General features: G+C 44.2%; 1 protein-coding gene and 1 non-coding gene across 3 annotated transcripts in view; one reads left to right on the forward strand and one right to left on the reverse strand.

The window, feature by feature from the left end:
- The window catches only part of SNX30 (sorting nexin family member 30), a 108277-nt gene that overhangs the window by 55827 nt on the left and 33432 nt on the right, over positions 1 to 19018 (reverse strand). The window contains exons 1-2 of one of the 2 annotated variants that reach the window (XM_061163407.1): positions 1924 to 2052; positions 1543 to 1734 (exon numbers count right to left, since the gene is read on the reverse strand). In XM_061163407.1, coding sequence (XP_061019390.1) covers positions 1543 to 1641 — 99 coding nt within the window. In that variant the 5' untranslated portion in view covers positions 1642 to 1734; positions 1924 to 2052. Of the gene's footprint in view, positions 1 to 1542; positions 1735 to 1923; positions 2053 to 19018 lie in introns of those variants that run through there. The other variant, XM_061163406.1, reaches the window with a different exon arrangement.
- On the forward strand, positions 7892 to 7964 carry TRNAG-UCC (transfer RNA glycine (anticodon UCC)). The gene has a single exon. It is a non-coding gene; the product is annotated as a tRNA-Gly (tRNA).

Raw genomic sequence — 19018 nt, forward strand, 5'->3', positions numbered from 1 at the left:
GAAGGCTCCAGATAAATCACCAAGGTATTAAACCTGGTGTCACTATTTGAAACAGGAGAAGAACAGGATTCTGGTTTGAGGTCAGAGGTGGAATTCACAGTAAGAAGCAAGAACTGATCCTCACAACAAGCTCAGCCTTGAGGTGTTGTCCTTGAAGCCCAGGGAAAATGTGGGACTGGAACTTGGAAGAGATTATCCTGAGATAATCTTAATTTAAGAGAAAATAAAATAACCCCAGGAAAACAGAAGTAAGAGAACAACAGAGAAAGGGGCCACGGGAGGGCAGAGAGGAGGCAGAGGAGAGAGAGCGTGGTGAGCTGCAGGACCGCGTCAGCCCGAGAACCTGACGACGGGAGGCACACTGCAGGTGGGGGACAGAGGGGCGGGGAAGCGTCAGGACAGGCGAGCACTGCTGTGCCAGCAAGGGGGGCCCCTTGTCATTCAGCTGTTTAGAGCACAAATTCAAGAAAACCAGGTTTTGCATTTCACTGACTACAGGCCAAAAAATAAGTTGACCCCAGGGTGAAAAATGCCGACAGAGGTACATATAGTCAAAGTTCTGGTTTTTCCAGGGCTTCCCTGGTGGCTCAGTGGTAAAGAACCCACCTGCAATGTAGGAGACGCAGGTTCGATCCCTGGGTGGGGAAGATCCCCTGGAGAAGGAAATGGCAACCCACTCCAATATTCTTGCCTGGGATGGACAGAGGAGCCTGGTTGGCTACAGATCATGGGGTCTCGAAGAGTCAGACATGACTTGGCAATTGAACAACAACAAGGGGAAAAAAATAAGTAACTAGAAATGATTCATGGGAATACACGTATCAACCTAGGACCTCCGAGGACATAATACACATCGAAGCACCTAGCGACGCTGAGGAATATTACCGAGTGGCAGAAGAGATGGGGGAAAACTGTGTTAGCACATGTGCATGTACACACACACAAATTTTCAGATGTCAACCAGTGCAGAAAAGCCCAGGCACATGTAACACAGTGGCACATGGCAGAAAGTCAGTAAATATTAGTTCCCATCCTTTTTTGATATCAAGTCTAATGACACCAGATTAAAATCATGGTCTCATCACAGAGCTTCAGGTTGATACAATGACTCATAGATTTAAGGAGATTCTGGGACTTCCCTGGCAGCCCAGGGGGCTCAGGTTCAATCCCTGTTTGGGGAACTAAGATCCTACATGTTACACAGTGCAGCAAAAAAAAAAAAGAGAGAGAGACAGAGAGAAAGTAATGAGATATCAACATGTTAAACACTATCACCATAGAAAGTAAGTGTCTTACTTTCTAGGACTAAATTTGAAAGACAGGAGTCACAGTTTCTCATGCATTTTAAGATAAAAGAAAAAACTCACATATAACCCTTTTAAATCTGAATACACCCACTCTCCGAAAGAGCTGTACCCACAACTGTGATAAAGGTGAACACAGTCGCGCAGACGGAGGGAAAAGGAGAAGGCAGGAATCACGGCGGGAGGACCACTTCTCCAAGACAGGGCACACCAGATGGGAGAGAACAAAGGGACCTACTTTGGTGGTGATCCTGTACGTGATGTAGGTCTCCATCGTACAGACGTGCTTCTTAGGGTCATCAACCGTGACAAAGAGGTCTCTGGTCTCACCATCCATGTCATCATCAAGCTGCAGTCTGTTGAGCAGGGACGATGAAGAAGCTGGGCTCACAGTGCCTGCCGGAGTCCCGCCATTGGGCAAGATGAGATCCTGGGGGAAGAGAAGGATCACCTTACACATGAGCTGAAATGCTCTCCTAGAGAACAGCAGCACAGGTGGCTGGTGCAGCCAAACCAAGAAACACCTCCAGACACAAAAATAACTTCCAAAGAATCTGATCCTGTCCTTTCTTAACATTTCTTAAGTGAACAGAGTCTTTTATGACCACAAGAAACATACGACAGGCAGTGCTCTCCACCAAATCCTGTTGATTCATCTCCCAGCGCTGCAGGAACCAATGGTTCGGGGACAGAGAACCTTTAAGAGCCACCTGCATCGTCAGACTTGGACAGAGAAGGAACTCCTGAGCACACCACATTCTTTCATTTCCCCACTTTCTCAAGACCTTCACTTGGGCCCAGGTGAACATTAAAGGGCCAGAACCCTCTTAAATACCTAACACATTTGAAAACTCAACCAACCATCATGAAGAGATAATTAAACATTATACACCCGGAATAAGTTCATACCACTACCTATTAAGCATGCTTCCCAGAAAACTGAATCTATATCCTGAACAAAGCTCTAGATTCAGCATCAATTTACAGGAAACACAGAGGAGTGAGGAACATGTTAAAACAATCTCTAAAAAAAAAAACAAAAAACAAAAAACAACAATCTCTAAGGACATGATAAGCAGAATCTACACTATGTGAAACTAAAGAGAACTAAAGAGCCAGTTTCTTCAATAAATAAACTGCAAGGAAAAAAAAGAGAAAGAGATAGAAAGAACACCTATAGATGTAAAGAAATTTAAGAGATCTATCAACAATTGCAATGGGTCCTGATTAAAACACAGGGTTAAAACATTTTTGGATATTCAGGAAAATTTTAATATCAAATAATTTTTTGATGACATGAAGGAATTATTAGGTGTGGTAATGAAAGTATGATGATTTTACAAAGTCTTCATCTTTTAGTAACATGTAACTACAGTATTCATAGATTAAATGATAGAATGTGTGGTGTTAACATTTGTTTTAAAATAATTAAAGACAGATAGGTGGGTAATGGGCTTCCCTGGTAGCTCAGACAGTAAACAAACTGCCTGCAAAGCAGGCGACCAGGGTTCAATCCCTGGGTCAGGAAGATCCCCAGGAGAAGGGACTAGCCACCCACTTCAGTATTCTTTCTTGCCTGGAGGATTCCACAGTCAGAGGAGTCCGTGGGCTACAGTCCATGGGGTCACTTACAAAGAGTCAAGATGCACCAAAGTTGACCATTATTGAAGCTGGTACTTGCAGATTCATTATAAATTCTCTCCTCTTCCATATTTGTTTAAAATTTGCCACAATAGAAAAGCTTAAAGGAGGTGGGGAGAGCAAGTACCAGAAAAGAAAGGGAAGGAAAGGTTAAAAACTTAGGGACTTTTTTCTTCTTAGGTCTCAGCAGGAAGCCACTTGAATCGATTATGTCCCTTTAATATTAAAAAATATGCAGTTTTCCAGTTACCTTTTCTGCTTTTCTTCCAGTTGCCTTATGCTGCTGCTGCTTTTCTGGTTTTAAGATTTGACAAGAGAACAAAACCCTGTCCTAGCAGATGTGAAAGCCTCTGAATGTCACTTTGGAATAATTAGAAGGCAAAGACTAAGGAATATGGCAAGAAAACGACATGATACTAAGCAAAGGGCCTTGGTAAGGAATGCAGAAAACAGATCACAGGCTGTGGGGCAGTCAGATCACAGGCTGCGGGTGGAGAGGTGCTTTCCCCTGAATGATGTCTTCTTGTGTGCAGGCTGGATATGACTTAGCCCCCAGAGAAAAGAACATACAGGAAATGAAAACTCAACCAAGCCATCGTATCCATGAGCTCCAGCTGAACATGGCTCATCTGGGAACAGGGTCTGGGACAAGGCAGAGAGAAAGCACAGTCTGGGGTCAAGGGCAATGTCACCCAACTCAACGGGTGACGGAAAGTAAACAAAAAAAGCACCGTCCTTTGTCTCCCTGACCACAGATAATGTAATCACATTCTTAACATACGCCATCAAAAATACTTTTGTAATTACCGAAAGGGTACCATTTCACAGACGGTACTCAATGGGAATGGACCCACCCCTCCACTTCTCAGCCGAGCGGCTTGTTAGCTGGGAAGGCAGGCCCCTGGGCAGCTGCTCTAGTGTAGACCACAGAACCTTGATACAGCAGATCCTGAAAACTGCTTCCTCTGCACACTGGTGCCACGGGGCATGCAGTGTCCCTACCCCAGGGTCTAGGGATCCATGAGAGGACATCTCTGGAGCTCCGAGACAACCATCACATCTTCATCTCCTCAGTAAATATTTAAACGCTGACCTCAGGCAAGACACTCAACCAGGCATTGAGGGGCCCCCTCTGATTTTTTTTTTTAAAATCAACGCTAGCTCACTGGGCCTCAGAAAAGCCTCATCACCTATGGCTAAACATTGCACAAAAGAATTAAAGAATTCAAAACCTTTAGTCAGATAAGCCAACATCAGCTCAGACAGCAGTTTTCCACAGTCTGGCCTGAATTGATCCTGGAACTCACTATGCTGTTTCATATTCCTCATCATGGCTTGCACAGCATATTCACACCCCTCTTTCTATGCAGGGGGCTCCAAGGATCTCACAGGAATCTGCCCAAATGACCCCCTCTTGGAATCCTTCCTGGATCCACGCCTAGGCAGAACAGCCACTCCCTTCTCGATACCTTAAAGATATCTCCATGGAAGCAATTTTCATAGTTTTAATCATTTATTTACATATACAGCTTACCCACAAGCACTGTGCATCCCCAACAACTGTAACTGTGCCTTGTTTGTGTGTGTGTGTGTGATTATCTGCTTGTTTGCAGGTCCCCCCCATGACTCCAGCCACCTCCCCTAACCTTTGCTCTGGGGACCTCAGTCAGTAACCCTCCGGGAACAGCCCACAAGAAGGTCTGAAAAGTCTTGGCCGGAGAGTGGGAACTTCAGTTCTCAAGTTAGTGGGGTTTGGGGAGGACAAGAGCACGTCAACCAGACCTTGTCACACAGCAGATTCTTTTCTTTAGACTACACGACCAGGAAAAACACCCGTACCTATCCTACGAGGTGTTCCCTGGGGTGTTATTTGAGCATATATGCACAGTCAATGAGCGATATGCCTGGAATCTCCTAAAAACAGAAGCTACGGTCTTCGAGTTCCACGGCACATCTATGCACAGGGCCTCCACATTCCTATTTCACTGGCCCCTGCGTCAGCCTTGTGAGGGTAGCAGCCAAACACTCTACCAAGGAGGAAGCAGACTCGAAAAAGTTGAGGACTGTGTTCAAACGTATGGAAGCCAGTCATCACTCTGCTGAGTTGAGCCCAGGCTTCTGGGGTCAAGGGTATGATCAAGCTGAATCCCCTTTGTGCAGCATCTCCCAACCCAACACTGTCCTCTGTCTCCATTCTCAGGCCATAAATCCTTTTGGGTAAACACAAAGTGTCTGTTTTTAAAGCAAGTCCAGGAACGCAAACATTTTCCCTGAGGGTCTGAATACACGTTATTCCCCAGATAACCCCTCTCAAGATACTGTCCCCATGAGGAACAAAGGTAAACAGAATATATGAAAATCTTCGGAGGAAGGGCAGGGGGTCAGGTGGACGCAGTGACTTGACTCCTCTGCCCCTGGAGTCCTCCGGCAGCGTGTCTGTTTCACCGAGACCTGAGCGAGTGCTGTGGGAGAGCTGTGCCTTCGCAACTAATGTGAATTACAGGACGGGAGAAGGGAGACGGCCGCTCGGCTCAACGCAAAAGCCTCCTGTCTCCTTGCTGCTACCTTATGGTCAGTCCTCCTTACTGCAGCCAGAATGTGCTCTGAAAAATGTCAATCAAAACACATCACACACACACATACACACACTGGCTCAAAACTCTCCAAGACTTCCATCCACTTACGTTCAGAATAAAATCCAGATTCCCTCCCATAACCCACGAGGGCCAGCATGATCTTGTCACTGTCTCTGACCTCCTCCCAGACATCCTCCCCTTCCGCCCAGCTCATCCTGCTCTACACACTCTGGCCTTGGCTTATCCTGACCTCGGGGGCCTTCATCCTTGCGGCTCATTCTGCCTGGACACAGCTCTCCCCACTCTGATCGCCACTGGGCTGGCTTTTCTCCTCGAACTGGTTTTTGCTCAAATGACACCCACTCGGAGAGGCATTCTCAGCCCACAAAAATCTAAAAATAGCCCTGCACCCCTCCAGCATCTTCCAGTCCCTTCCCTGGCTTTATTTTCATCGCAGGACTCACCTCTCTCTGAAAATGCATTGCATATTAATTAATTATGTCTGACTCTCCACCAGTCCATAAGTTCCACAGAAGCAGAGACGTTGTCTTGTCCACCCCTCAGTTCTTTGACACATAGTAGGTACTCAGTAAGAATTTGCTGAATGAATCAGTTTTGGAAGTGATCCAACTCAATCTCTTGTCAATATAACGTCCTCAATAAATGCCAGTTGAAGGAGAATGAAACAGGCCAACCTTGCCAGACCGCCTAGTTTTGAACCCCGGTTCCACCATTTACAAGCAGCATGACTTCAGCAAACTCCTAATCTCTCTATGCCTCAATTTCCTCACTTATAAAATGGTCATAATGAGATTGAGTTAACATATGGAGCAATTAGAACAGTACCTGGAACATGGCAGACTCTACATCACTATTAAAATACTTACACACACACACAGAAGTCAACTTGTCTGCACATATTCATGCATACCTTTATAGACTATGGGGCTGGGTTCACAGTAGACAATAGATGCTGCTGAAAATTAAAATTACACCTAGAGTCACAGGCCCTGCCCTAACCATATCTTTGTTAGTATTTCACTGTAACAATAAGTCTATCTACAGTAGCCCTTGTGAGAGGTACAACTACAGAGTTGACAAATAAATGAAAACTTCTCATTGCTCCAAACGATCAATTCTTACTATGCAATTTCAGTTATAAAAGAATTTCTTCTCCCAGCTTCCCCTTTTTACTTAGGAAGAGAAATACATAACTAGGCCACTCTGGAAACTACCCTTATCCAAAGAATTTCAGTTAAAAGATCCAACATCATGGTCAGCCAACCGCAAGACAGGTTATTAAACTAACAGAAGTCACCAGTAAAATTCTATTGCTATATTAAACACAGGGTTTAGGAAAGAAAGTGGTATGCATTAGGAGCCAACATGGACGTAATGAAAACAAGTCATGCTAAAATACTGCAATTTCTCTTTTTGATACTGTTAGAGAAATGTGGTCACCATGATGATCTAGTTTCAGAAAGTTAGTTAAGTAGCTCAGTTGTGTCCGACTCTTTGAGACCCTGTGGACTGTAGCCCACCAGGCTCCTCTGTCCATGGGATTCTCCAGGCAAGAATAGTGGAGTGGGTTGCCATTTCCTTCTCCAGGGGATTTTCTCGGCCCAGGGATCAAACCCAGGTCTCCCGCATTGCAGGCAGACGCTTTAACCTCTGAGCCACCAGGAAGAGCCTGCCAAAGCCTCTCAAGGCATCCTGAACAAGAGAAAGGTCAGAGCAACAAGAAGGTGCCTGCTTGCACTTTCATGAAGTCAGCTGCCCTGGGTGGGTCCACCAAGCACAGAGGAGGCAAGATCGCAGATTCTGAAAAGGCTGGACTCTACGAGATGAGGGGACCACCTAAAACGAGGAGGAGGCCAGGCTACACTGGACCTAAACAACAAGAGGAACCAAGCCAAGTCTTCCTCACCGACTGTCCCTGACCCTGGCTTTCTTTCTTCTAGGGCTTTTTCCCACAGCGAGACCACTCAACTGACCTGTCAACTGGTCACTCAACTCAACCTACAGTTCAAGAAGACAAATGTTAACATCAAGTGCAAACAGGGTATCCAGTTACTCACCTGTTCTGGTTAGAGGCAACTAGCAGGACTGTTTTACCTCATTAGACCCAAGAAAACCGAAAAATCTATCCAGCCTATACTAACTATCATTCAGACCCAAGAAAGCTGAAACATGAGGAAAGCAACAGTCCTTAAGAGCAGAAAAATGTACACATTTGAAAAAGATTTATCCCGTGAAACAGTACACTTTAGTCCACATTTACTTTGTACTCTCATTTAAAAAGAAAAGTCAACAGAAAGTAGAAGAGGGAATAAAAAAATTAAAGCATAAATTGAAAATAAACAGGGGACTTCCCTGGCAGTCCAGTGGTTAGGACTCTGTGCTTCCAAGGCAGAGGGCACAGGTTCAATCCCTGGTCAGGGAACTAAGGTCCTACATGCTGCTTGGTCAAAAAATGTTTTGCTTTTTTTTAAGTTTCAAAGTTATAAATGAAACAAAAATTTAACTCTTCTAAAAGATGAGTTACATAAACTAAAACTTAGGAAGCCCAATCAATATAGAAAGAGTAAGGGGGAAAATGAGCAGGCAACAATGGTTTAGATCTTACTTCTACGTATGATTATAAACTACAAGGATGTGCCATGAATAGCTATGTTAATACACCTGTAAGTCTCTATGAATTTCATGACTTTGCAGGAAAATGTATGGCCAAGGACAAATTAAATTGAGGTAGAAAATCTAAACAAATAAATAACCTCAGAACTGTGGTCAGAGAACCTTTACTGAAAGGTGAGCTAAGTCCCAATGGCTTTATAGCTGAGCTCTAATGAGACTCAAGGAAAAAAGCTCTGTTTTGTTCAAATGCTCCAAAACACTTCAAAAAATGAAGATGGTTTCAAATCATTTTATTATAGGAGTTACCTATGAAAAATTGAAAGTGTTAGTCACTTAGTCGAGTGCAACTCTGCAACACCATGGACAGTAGCCTGCCAGGCTCTTCTGTCCATGGAATTCTCCAGGCAAGAACACTGGAGTGGGTAGCCATTCCCTTCTGCAGGGGATCTTCCCAACCCAGGGATCAAACAGGGTCTCCTGCATTGCAGACACACTCTTTACTGTCTGAGCCATCAGGGAATATCTGATATCAAAATAGTAGGACCGAAAAAAAAAAAATAGTAGGACAAAAAAAGGATTTTTTTATTAGATTAAGTGTAAACTTTGTCAATAAAATAATAGCAAATGGTACAGTAAAACAGTTGTTTTTTAAAAGAAAGAAAGAAAAATAATATATCAGGGTTGATTCAAACATTCTCTAGGAAATAAAAAATTATTTAACATTAAAAAAGTTATAATGCTATGTGTTATATTAACTGATCATTGTCAAATATAATCATGCCCACATCTGCCAAAATGTTTGTTGGCATCATTCACTGGTAAATATCACTCATTCCATTAAAATCTCTAATTAAGAAAAAAAAAAGTCCCTAAATATGTTAAAGAGTACGTATCAGAAAACATCAGCTATGAACCTTGAAAACACTGCTCTAAGTGAAAGAAGCCAGACACGAAAGCCCACATGTATAATTCCATTTATCTGAAGAAGCCAGACAGGCAAATGAGAGACAGAAAGCAGACTTTCGGTTGCCAGGGGCTGGAGGCAAGAGGAAGTGGGAGTGAACACAATAAATATGAGGTTTCTTTTCCGGGTGACAAAATAATCTGGAATTCAGCATTAATGATGGTTGCACAGTGCTCTGTGTACACTAAAAACCACTCAATTGTATAGTTTAAAATGATGAATTTTATAGCATGTGAATTAGATCTCAGTAATATAAAGAAGGAAGTAATATGAAACCCTGAAGGCATGTCTATTAAGTTCAGAAACAAGACTCTGAGGCCTAATATCACCCCTTTATTCATATTGCTCCGGAGACTTGAGCTAAAGCCACAACGTACGACAGGGCTCCACGCACTGCAATCATTCAAGCCAAACATGCAGTGATCTACCACATCACTTTCTGGCAAAAGGTTGGTTTCTTCAAAAATTAATCTAAAACTGTGATACCCATAACAGGGAGAAAATGCATGTAAAGCATTTTAAAATGGTAAGTCTAAACCGAGGTAAGGCATTTACTACGTGGTTCAGCGACAAAAGGAGAGGACAGAAACCAAACCGTATGGTACACTATTATCGTTCGCAACTGTTCACTCCGTACCTTTAAGAGGATTATATACCCTCACTATTGCCAAGTGACTGCCGCCAGGAAGGCTCATCCCCACTTCCTAAGTAACCTGTATCGGCCAATGGCGCGTGAGCAAATGTGACCTACGCCAGATGGGAGCAGACACGTTAACAGCCACGCATGTTTCCATCAGCTCTCATGGTCTCTTCCCTCCTCTACTCTGAAACAAGCACGTGCCAAACAGGCTGAGCTTTCAGAACGGAGACTTGTGGAAAAGAGCCATAGCAACGGACTCATAGCCACCAACACAAAACCTGACCTAGAAATGAACGCTTGCTGCAAACCTCTGTATTTTAGGAGCTGTTCACTACCACAGCAAGGCTAATGCATATAATTATAAAAATGTCTATGCAATTTATTCTGTGGCTGAGCTATGCAACACGAAGGACCTTAGTTACCCAACCAGGGATCAAACCCCCCTGCATTGGGAGTTCAGAATCCTAATCACGGGACCACCAGGGAAGTCCCAAAAATGTCTGTGTAATTTTTTTTTAAATCTGGGTAGGAAATAGTGTATAAAGAACATGGAATTTTAAGAGGCACAGTTTTTTTTTTTCCTGCAGAGTTACATAAAATTCATCTTAACCATGTGACCTAAGTCCTCGAACTCTTACTTGCTCATCAGCAGTTCAGTCTTCCTTCCTTTCCACCCCTGCCCTAGAATCGCATCTCCAATATTCTCCAAAACCTCCAAGGTTGCTTGCACAAGCGTCCCCAAGTTCCCACAGCCCAGCAGTCTGTGATGTCTAGGTTAGCATCTTCCGTGAACAGACTTACATTTTCCCACTTCGGATTCTGGAGCATTACTTATAAGGGAAAGACTCTTCTTTAGACCCGGGTTAAGAGATCACTTTTAATTATTTGTAGGTTAATAAAGTCATTTCAAATGAAATGGTTTCCCCAACTTTTCTATTAGAAAAACTCCCTTCAAGTAAACTCCTCTACTGGCCTGACCCAAAAGATGACCTCCGACAAGATTACAAATAAAGAGCAAGAGCCCACATCCACATTCTCCAGCTCAGCTTCCAATATTTACTACCAGCTTTTTCTAAGACTCTCCAGACATTCCTGCGATTTGGGGAAAGAAAGGTTTATCTCCTACCCTCAGATGAATTTAAACATGATCTCTTTCCATCCTTCTAAAGATGGATAGTGAACCATCAACCACACAGTGAAACGTCTAACACACATTAGTCAAAGTGCTGACACAGAGCCACGAGGATGCGACACCTGTGTTTAGATGACTCAATCTGGCTGGGCAAGTGGCCACAAAAACCTCTACCTGTGATGCAAAACAATATGGGATACTATCGAGGTCCATGCAAAATGAAGGAGGCACGCAAAGGCTGCTGCAGCAACTCGGGAGGAACAAGAAAATTTGCTGAACAGAAAAACAAGACAGTGGGAGAGCTTAGTCTGGACATTCCAGGCTAAGAAATCGCTACCTCTGAAGGAGGAGAGGTATTTCTGCAAAGTGAAGTCGCTAAGTCGTGTCTGACTCTTGTGATTCCATGGACTGTAGCCTACCAGGTTCCTCCATCCATGGGGTTTTCCAGGCAAGAATACTGGAGTGGTTTGCCATTTCCTTCTCCAAGCTTGTCCCTAACTGACTGATACCTAGCACCCACATGACAAAGGTTCTAACGCTGTTGCTGGTTAAGTACATGTGTCATGTGGAGGAATGAAAAAGCCAAGCCATTTCTGAACACAAGAATTAAACCTCAGCCAAAGTATCCAACGAAGAGAACATGACTCTCAAAATCTCTCTGAAAACCTCCTTCCTTCCCACCTTGATGCATTCTGCCAACTGAAAGCTCAGCAGCAAAGGCATTCTCTCCCTGACATTTCTACATCAAAATCATGCAGGGGTCTGGGGCAGAGAACCCCTCAGATCATCCAAGTTGTCTGTGTCACTTACAAGAAAAGACTCAGAAGCTGTATGTAAGAGGTCATGCAGGCGGTCATGTGAGGACGTCAGGTCTCTGCTCTCTCACCTAGCTCTGTGGTACGCCACATAACCCAGACACTCCATAGAAGGAGAGTGATGCACACGGCACATGAAGAGCTCCAGAAGACCGACTGAGAAAAAGCTCAATGATGGGTGGGACTCAACAGAGGAGGAGAAACAACGTTTCATAAAGACCTACCGGGGGTACTTCCCTGGTGGTCCAGAGGCTAAGACTCCAAGCTTGGGCCTGGGATTGCTCCCTGGTCAGGAGAACTGGATCCTGCAAGCTGCAACTAAGACCCAGTGCAGCCAAATAAAATTTTTAAATTAAAAAAAAAAAAAAGGACCCACTGGGGATATTCAGTCTAAGGGTCTCATTTCTACACTCTCCCAACCCTAACGCATTCCATCTACCTCTGGTCTTTTAACAGAAGAGGCAAGGCAGGAAGGAAGACCTGGGCTTAGAGTCCAAATGACTGGGCCTGAATTCTGGCTTTGCTCCTCACCAGGCCTGGAGTAAGGTGCTCAATCTCTCTGAGCCCCAGTTTCTCCATCTACGACACAGAGGATGTAAGGGTTCAAGAAAACACCCAAGTAATGTGCTACCACAATCCCTTCAATGTGTTAGTTCTTCCCCACCCTTCACACAACACTCCTTACTGTGCCGTTTGTTCACCTCACAAACTGGTCCTAATTGACGTGTTTTTGTTATCATCTGACGCGGCACCAAACACGTGGAATGCACTCAAGCGTCTGAGGTAACGAGTCAGACGCCTACGGAGAGATAAGGGAAGCATCTTGGTTTTCAGAACAAGGAGTGAGACAAAACAATATACTTACATGGCTGAATATCTACTAGGTGATCAAACACTTGTTGATTAATCATCACCTCAGACCAAACTCCCTTTCAAGGACAAAAACCATTCAAGTGAGGAACAGACCCGGGCAAGACTCCACCACCAATTCAACTGAAGTGGTTACTCTTAAAGCCACGCTTACACCACTCAGCTGTGCTTAAAATAGCCTGGTGCACTGGGCAACACTAAAAGTGTCTCGTCCTCAAAAATGACCTGAGGCTCACCATTCCTCCATAATCGGGACTCTTTCTCTAGAATCCAAAGACACCCCATGCCAAAAATAATGTGCAAGATATTGCACATGACCTTGTAAATCTGAATCTTCCTTTGGAGAGAACCTAGCATTTTTTAGAGTCCCAAAAGTATCCATGGGGGACAAAGTTAAGCCCCACTGCTTCTAAACTGTCTCTCTCAATTAAAAAAGGAAGCAGAAGTATATCTGAACTTACACAAGCTCCCCAAATTCAAATCGCTTCTTAGTTGAGTACTGTCACACTCAATGATCTGTGACACACAGACCCTGCCTTTAGGGGCAGGGATGCCCTTGAACCTCCATCCAAGCCTAAAACTAACCTGAGGTGAGCATTTGTCAAATTAGAAGGAAATATGTGATTGTACTCAAATAGGTCACAGTTGCTTGATCTATTAGGATTCTTTCCCTAATAAGATTCTCTCAATATTAGTCTTGTGGCATTAAAACACTGTGATGTTGATTCAGGAATCTGCATCTAACCACAGAGGAGCTAAGAGAGATGGTTTTCTGAGAAATTCTTCAAAGTCTGAGATACAGAACCCCCATGGCATCCTTTCTAGAAACCTGAAGCATGCCCACCTCCCACCCAAGAGGACAAATGCATTTCCAGGCTTGAGACCTACCTGGCTACCTGGTTGCTCCAGATCTAATCCCCACACTCCTACTGACAAGACTCGGACTGGACCGGGACGTGGGGGATCTCTCTTTATTTCCATGGTGAATGGATTTACTGCAAAATAAGAAGGCACTCAACATCCAGCTGATCACAGTCTAAACAACCAGGAGAGAAAGAAAAAGCAAGAATAGGACATTCTACACCAAAACAGCTCCAGAGAGTTTCACAACTAAGTAACCAGACAAGGAAAGTGGGGGAAAGGCAGGAACGAAGGACGTGCCAGAAAAGGGCCCCGTGCTTCATGCTGGTTGGTCTGGCCCTCTTATGTGGGTGTTCTGAGCTCAGAGGCAGAAACGAGCCCTGTAAATATTAATATAAGGATGAGTGGAAGTATTTCAGACCGGATACAAACGTAAAGGGCAGAAACAGATAAAAGAAGTCAAGGAATGAATGACAGGAAAAAAAAAAAATACTGCAACCTTCTCTGCCTATGAACTATGAGGATAATAAAACAAAGTCAGGGACTTCCCTGGTGGTCCAGGGGTTACGAATCCACATGCCAATGCAGGGGACACAGGTTCGATCCCTCATCCAGGAAGATCCCACATGCGGAGGAGCATCTAAGACTCTGCATTCTAACTCCTGAAGCCCGTGTGCCTAAAGCCCACACTCAAAAAATAAGAGAAGCCACTGCAACGAGAAGCCTGAGCTTGGCAACTAAGAGAGTAGCCCCCGCTCACCGCAATTAGAGAGGCCTGCACAGCAACCAAGACCCAGCACAGCCAAAAATTAATAAATTAAATAATACATAAATCAAAACAAAGTCAGCAAGGGGGCAGCTTCCATGTGGTGGTGTAGCAGAGGCTGGAGGGTATGCATCCCCACGGGGAGGTGTGGAGGTCTGTCTTGAAGCCAGTATACAAGGGAGCAACAGACACAAGGATTTCTCAAAATGCTTTCATTTACACTTCACACACAACAGAGAAAGATGTCACCTGTCCACAGTGAAGATGCTTATTATTACTCTTCAGTTAAGGTGATTGTTGTGGGGAGGTGGGGACTGATAGATCAAGGGAGAGTTAACTTTCTTCAAAGCTACTTTTAGGTATAGCTGTTGTTTGACAAAATTTAGCTGAAAGACTACCTTCTTACAATATATGTAATTAAATACGTTTTCAGCATCTAACTTCAAGGAATCTCTGTGAGACGGCAGAGGGAGTGGGACAAAATAATGACCACTTTCTATTTCTTCTGTAGGCCAAAAGAGATGTTTTCCTACACACAGGCGTTTTAAGTAGCCTAATTACCAGGGTACCATCTTCCCTCAAACCACAAATTACAGGATATGGAAAGAAAAAAATCTACTCATTCATGTCTCCATCCAAACAAACATTTATCGAGTTCCCACTGAGTGCCAGGTACTATTCTAGAAGCAGGGGAATTTGAGGAATCAAGTTTTGGGGTGGAGTGCGGGTGTGGCATGGACCCAGGACAAACAGCAACATGATATAGTGAGACAAATACACGGATAAGGGGACACCGCTGTGCTGGGGTCCGGAGAAAGCGAGAATAACTGAACTTCAAGGCCGGCTCCAGAGAGGCGCCCTGCCATCCCAGCCCTCCTACCAGCTCTGCGGCAGCAAGAAAACCACTTCAATTCACCAACGCTCACTGGAAAATGGCAAGGCCAACCCGTCCAGGTGGCCAGGCAGCATGGAGGGTACAGAGAAGTCTGTGAAAGCCCGTGTACACAGTGAAGAGCCACGCGAGGTGGGGCCAAGGCGTCCCCAAGCGTGGAGCGCGGCCTCGGCAGGACAGACACAGGAAAAGAGGCAAAGGACACAGCTGGGGACTGGCCTTGTGGGCTGAACCAGGGGCAGTGGCTGAGAGGCTGATGAGCTCCAAACTCTGCAGGATCTCAAATACCAGGCTTAAGAATCTGCGGTGCACCCTACAGGCAGTGGCTAAGCTTTCAGGCAAGAAAGTGGCAATCATATGTAAGGTTTTCAAAAAGACTTCAGAAAGGAAAAAAGAAACAAACACAGATCAAACAGAGAGGGGAAGAAATAGGAGACGAGAGAGGGATCATTTAGGGAGCCCTTGTAATTGTCCAGGCACACCTCTCCTGCCCTGCCCCCGGTGGTACCTGAGCCAGGTGGGAGATGCCACAGAGAAGGACAGGTGAGAAGAGTCGCCAACGATAAGGTCGGGTGGCCTGGGAGACTCTGATGAATGTCTCCTCAGCAGGAAAAAAGAAAAAAACAAAAACAGTCTGGCCACACCAGAGGGATCATGTTTCAAACACAGGTAAATTACAGAGGATTGGAAATTCCTGAAGTTCCAGCAGAACTGAGTAAACGGAAGGTCAACAGCCCTGTGTGCTGTGCTTAAATCCACGAAGCCCATCCTGGGACAAGAGGGCAAGTCCTGCCAAAACGACTGTGCTCAGCGAGGCTTACCCCAAGGTGGCCGGGGACTTGCCACTCTTACTGGAGGGGGAGCAGCCTCCATCAAGCAGACTCCACCCAGTCACCTTCCATCACCTGCGTCCGGGATGGATACCTGTCTCAGGCCATTTTTCCCCTGTCACAGCCAGCACGCTCACTCAGGAACTCACGGGGGAAATCTCACAGCAGCGTCCACGTAAGGCCACACGAGCAAACAGCCCGCAGACCGTCAGCACCGCCTGGCTCCAGCACCTGGCCGGAGGGTTCTGACTGTCACCTGAACCCACCTATGGCAGGGAGCCAGCTGAGCGCCCCGGGAGCCTGGGCTATGTATGAAGTGACTCAAAACAAAACAAAATGCCAAAACCGAAAGCAAACTCTTGGGACTGAGAAAGATCACAGGACTTGGAGACAAAAACCCATACACACACACACACCTCTAAGTCAAGGAAAAACAAAGAAATCAAATATTTTAAGCTCATACTCTCTGCTGAGCACTGTGCAAGCTTGACGTGGTACGTCTCAACCCTCAAAATAATACAGGGGCGGGATGTGGGGTGAGCTTGATTATACATGTTCCTACTAAGAGAACAGGTCTGGGGGGGTTAGAGGATGGGCCTAAGGTCACTCTGCCAGTACAAAGCAGAATGCACAACTGGAGCCCAGCCCTGAGAGTCCAGAGCAGAGGCACCAGCTCCTGGTCACGGGAGATCTCTCGGAACAAGGACCTACCCAATAAGAGACCCACCACCACCGCGCTCACCTTGGAACCTGCAGCACAGCCTGGTCATGAGCAATCCTTCACGTGCGTTCCTTCAAATCAGTAAATTCCCAATCCACCAGTGCCAGAGACTTTGCCTCTCAAAGGATTTTTTAAGAGCCAGCCAGCTCCAGAGAAGATTCAACATAAAGGACCAGAAACCAGTAACCAACAGCTGCATGCAGCCATCCGCAATCCCCACGGGCTCCAGAGAAGTCAAGCCAGAGCCCTCACAGGGTCTGCACACAGAAATAAACCCGAGGTCAGTCACCACTGTGCACGGGTGCATCTGGCTGGAACACTTAGTGTTAATGCAGGAGGCGAGGGCTTCTCATCCCCAGAGAAATCTTGGGTAGTATATATTCTGCCCAAATAGCCTAATGATTAATCCTGTCAATATCTAAATTGATGGAACAGATCTGAATTTTTAGTATATGATAACTATGGAATTTCAAATAGTGAGGAGAGAACAGATTAGTCAATAAATGCTGATGAAGAACTTGTTTAACCAACTAGGAAACAATTAAGTCATATCCTTACAGCAAATGCAAAAATAAATATCACGTCATATACCAAATTAAATGCAATATATTGACTATACCTTAAATTGTTTAAAAAAGAACAAAATGCAAGATTAAAAAAATAACCAGATGATGTTTTATATCAGAGGCTGGCAAGCTTTTCTGGTAAAGGACCAGACAGTAAATATTTCCAGCTTTTTGGGTCACACAGTCTCCACTGCACCAAGCCGAGTCTCTGTTGTGGTACAGAGGTGGTCTTACACAGTAGGTGGACAAATAGGTGTGGCTACATTCCACTAAAACTTCAGTTACGGACACAGAAGTCTGAATTTCACTAATTTTCTTATGTTATGAAATATAAATTGTTTTCAGTCATTTAAAAATGCCATTAAAAATCTCCTAGGACTGAAGGTGTCGTGGAGGACGGGGTGGGCATGGTTATTGAAGGGCAGCAGGAGGGCGCCCTGCCGTGGGGGGAGAGCCGGCGTGCTGACTGTGGTGGTCCTGGTTACAGAAGTCTACACACGTGACAGAATTGCACAGAGCAGGCAACGGGCATGCGTGTACACACAAATGAGCGCTTGCGAAACAAGTGAAATCTGGGCGAGTTGTGTGTGTACACACAAAGGAACGTTTGTGAAACGGGTGAAATCTGGATGCATTCTTTGGATCGTACCAACATCAATTTGCTGGTATTGTTAAGCAGGATGTTCGCTTTGGAGGAAACTGGATAAAGAGCACCTGGAATCTTCTTACACCACACTTTTGGTGAATCTATAATTGACTGAATTATAATTTTTTCAAAATAGAAAGTTAACAACAATTCTTTACTCATGAGTTATATATATTTAAAACAAAACAAGGTAGCTGGCCAAAGTTAGCCTCTTGGACTTCATTTGCTGGTTCCTAATTTAGAGGAACAGTACATAAAATCCTCTGCTTGGGAAAAACTTTCCAGAGTTTTCCCAAAACCAAAAGTAGAATCCATAAAGGAAGAGCAACAGATTTAACAATTTTTCCTCCATGTCAACAAAACAATAAAAGTATAAACAGCAAACTGGGAAAAGGATTTGAACATGTATGACCACAGACTGTTTAACATATTAAGGGTTCTGAAAATCAATATTAAAGACAGACAGAGCCTGATATAAAAATGGACAATACAGTAAATATGGCCAATAAATAATGATTGTTCTGGGATATTATGCAGCCATAAAAAAGAATGAAATAATGCCATTTGCAGCAACATGGATGGACCTAGAGATTATCATATTAAGTGAAGCAAGTCAGACAGAAAAAGACAAATATCATATGATATCACTAGAAATCCCAAGGACAAAGGAGGCTCATGGGCTACAGTCCATGGGGTTGCAAAGAGCTGGACATGACTGAGCAACTAACACATATGCACATATGTGGAATCTTAAAAAATTATACAAATGAACTTCTATACCAAACAGAAATATACTGACAGACATAGAAAGCCAACTTATGGTTACCAAAGGGAAAAGGTGGCAGGGAGGGATAAATTAGGAGTTTGGGATTAACACATACACATTACTATGGATAAGACAGATAACCAAAAAGACCTACTGAATCACTCTGTTGTACACGTGAAGCTAACACAACATTGTAAATCAACCATATTTCAAAGAAAAAATAATAATTATTCAACTTCAACAGTAAACAACAAAATGAAAATTAAAACAAGATATAATTTCTCTTGTCAAATTAGTACAGGTTAAAAAGATTACTTCTGGTTCTAAAGTCATGCTGTTTCTACTATACCATACTAAAATAGAAGACTCTTGAGAGTCCTTTGGACAGCAAGGA

The sequence above is a fragment of the Dama dama genome, chromosome 16 (genome assembly GCF_033118175.1).
Source record: "Dama dama isolate Ldn47 chromosome 16, ASM3311817v1, whole genome shotgun sequence".
NCBI lineage: Eukaryota > Metazoa > Chordata > Mammalia > Artiodactyla > Cervidae > Dama > Dama dama.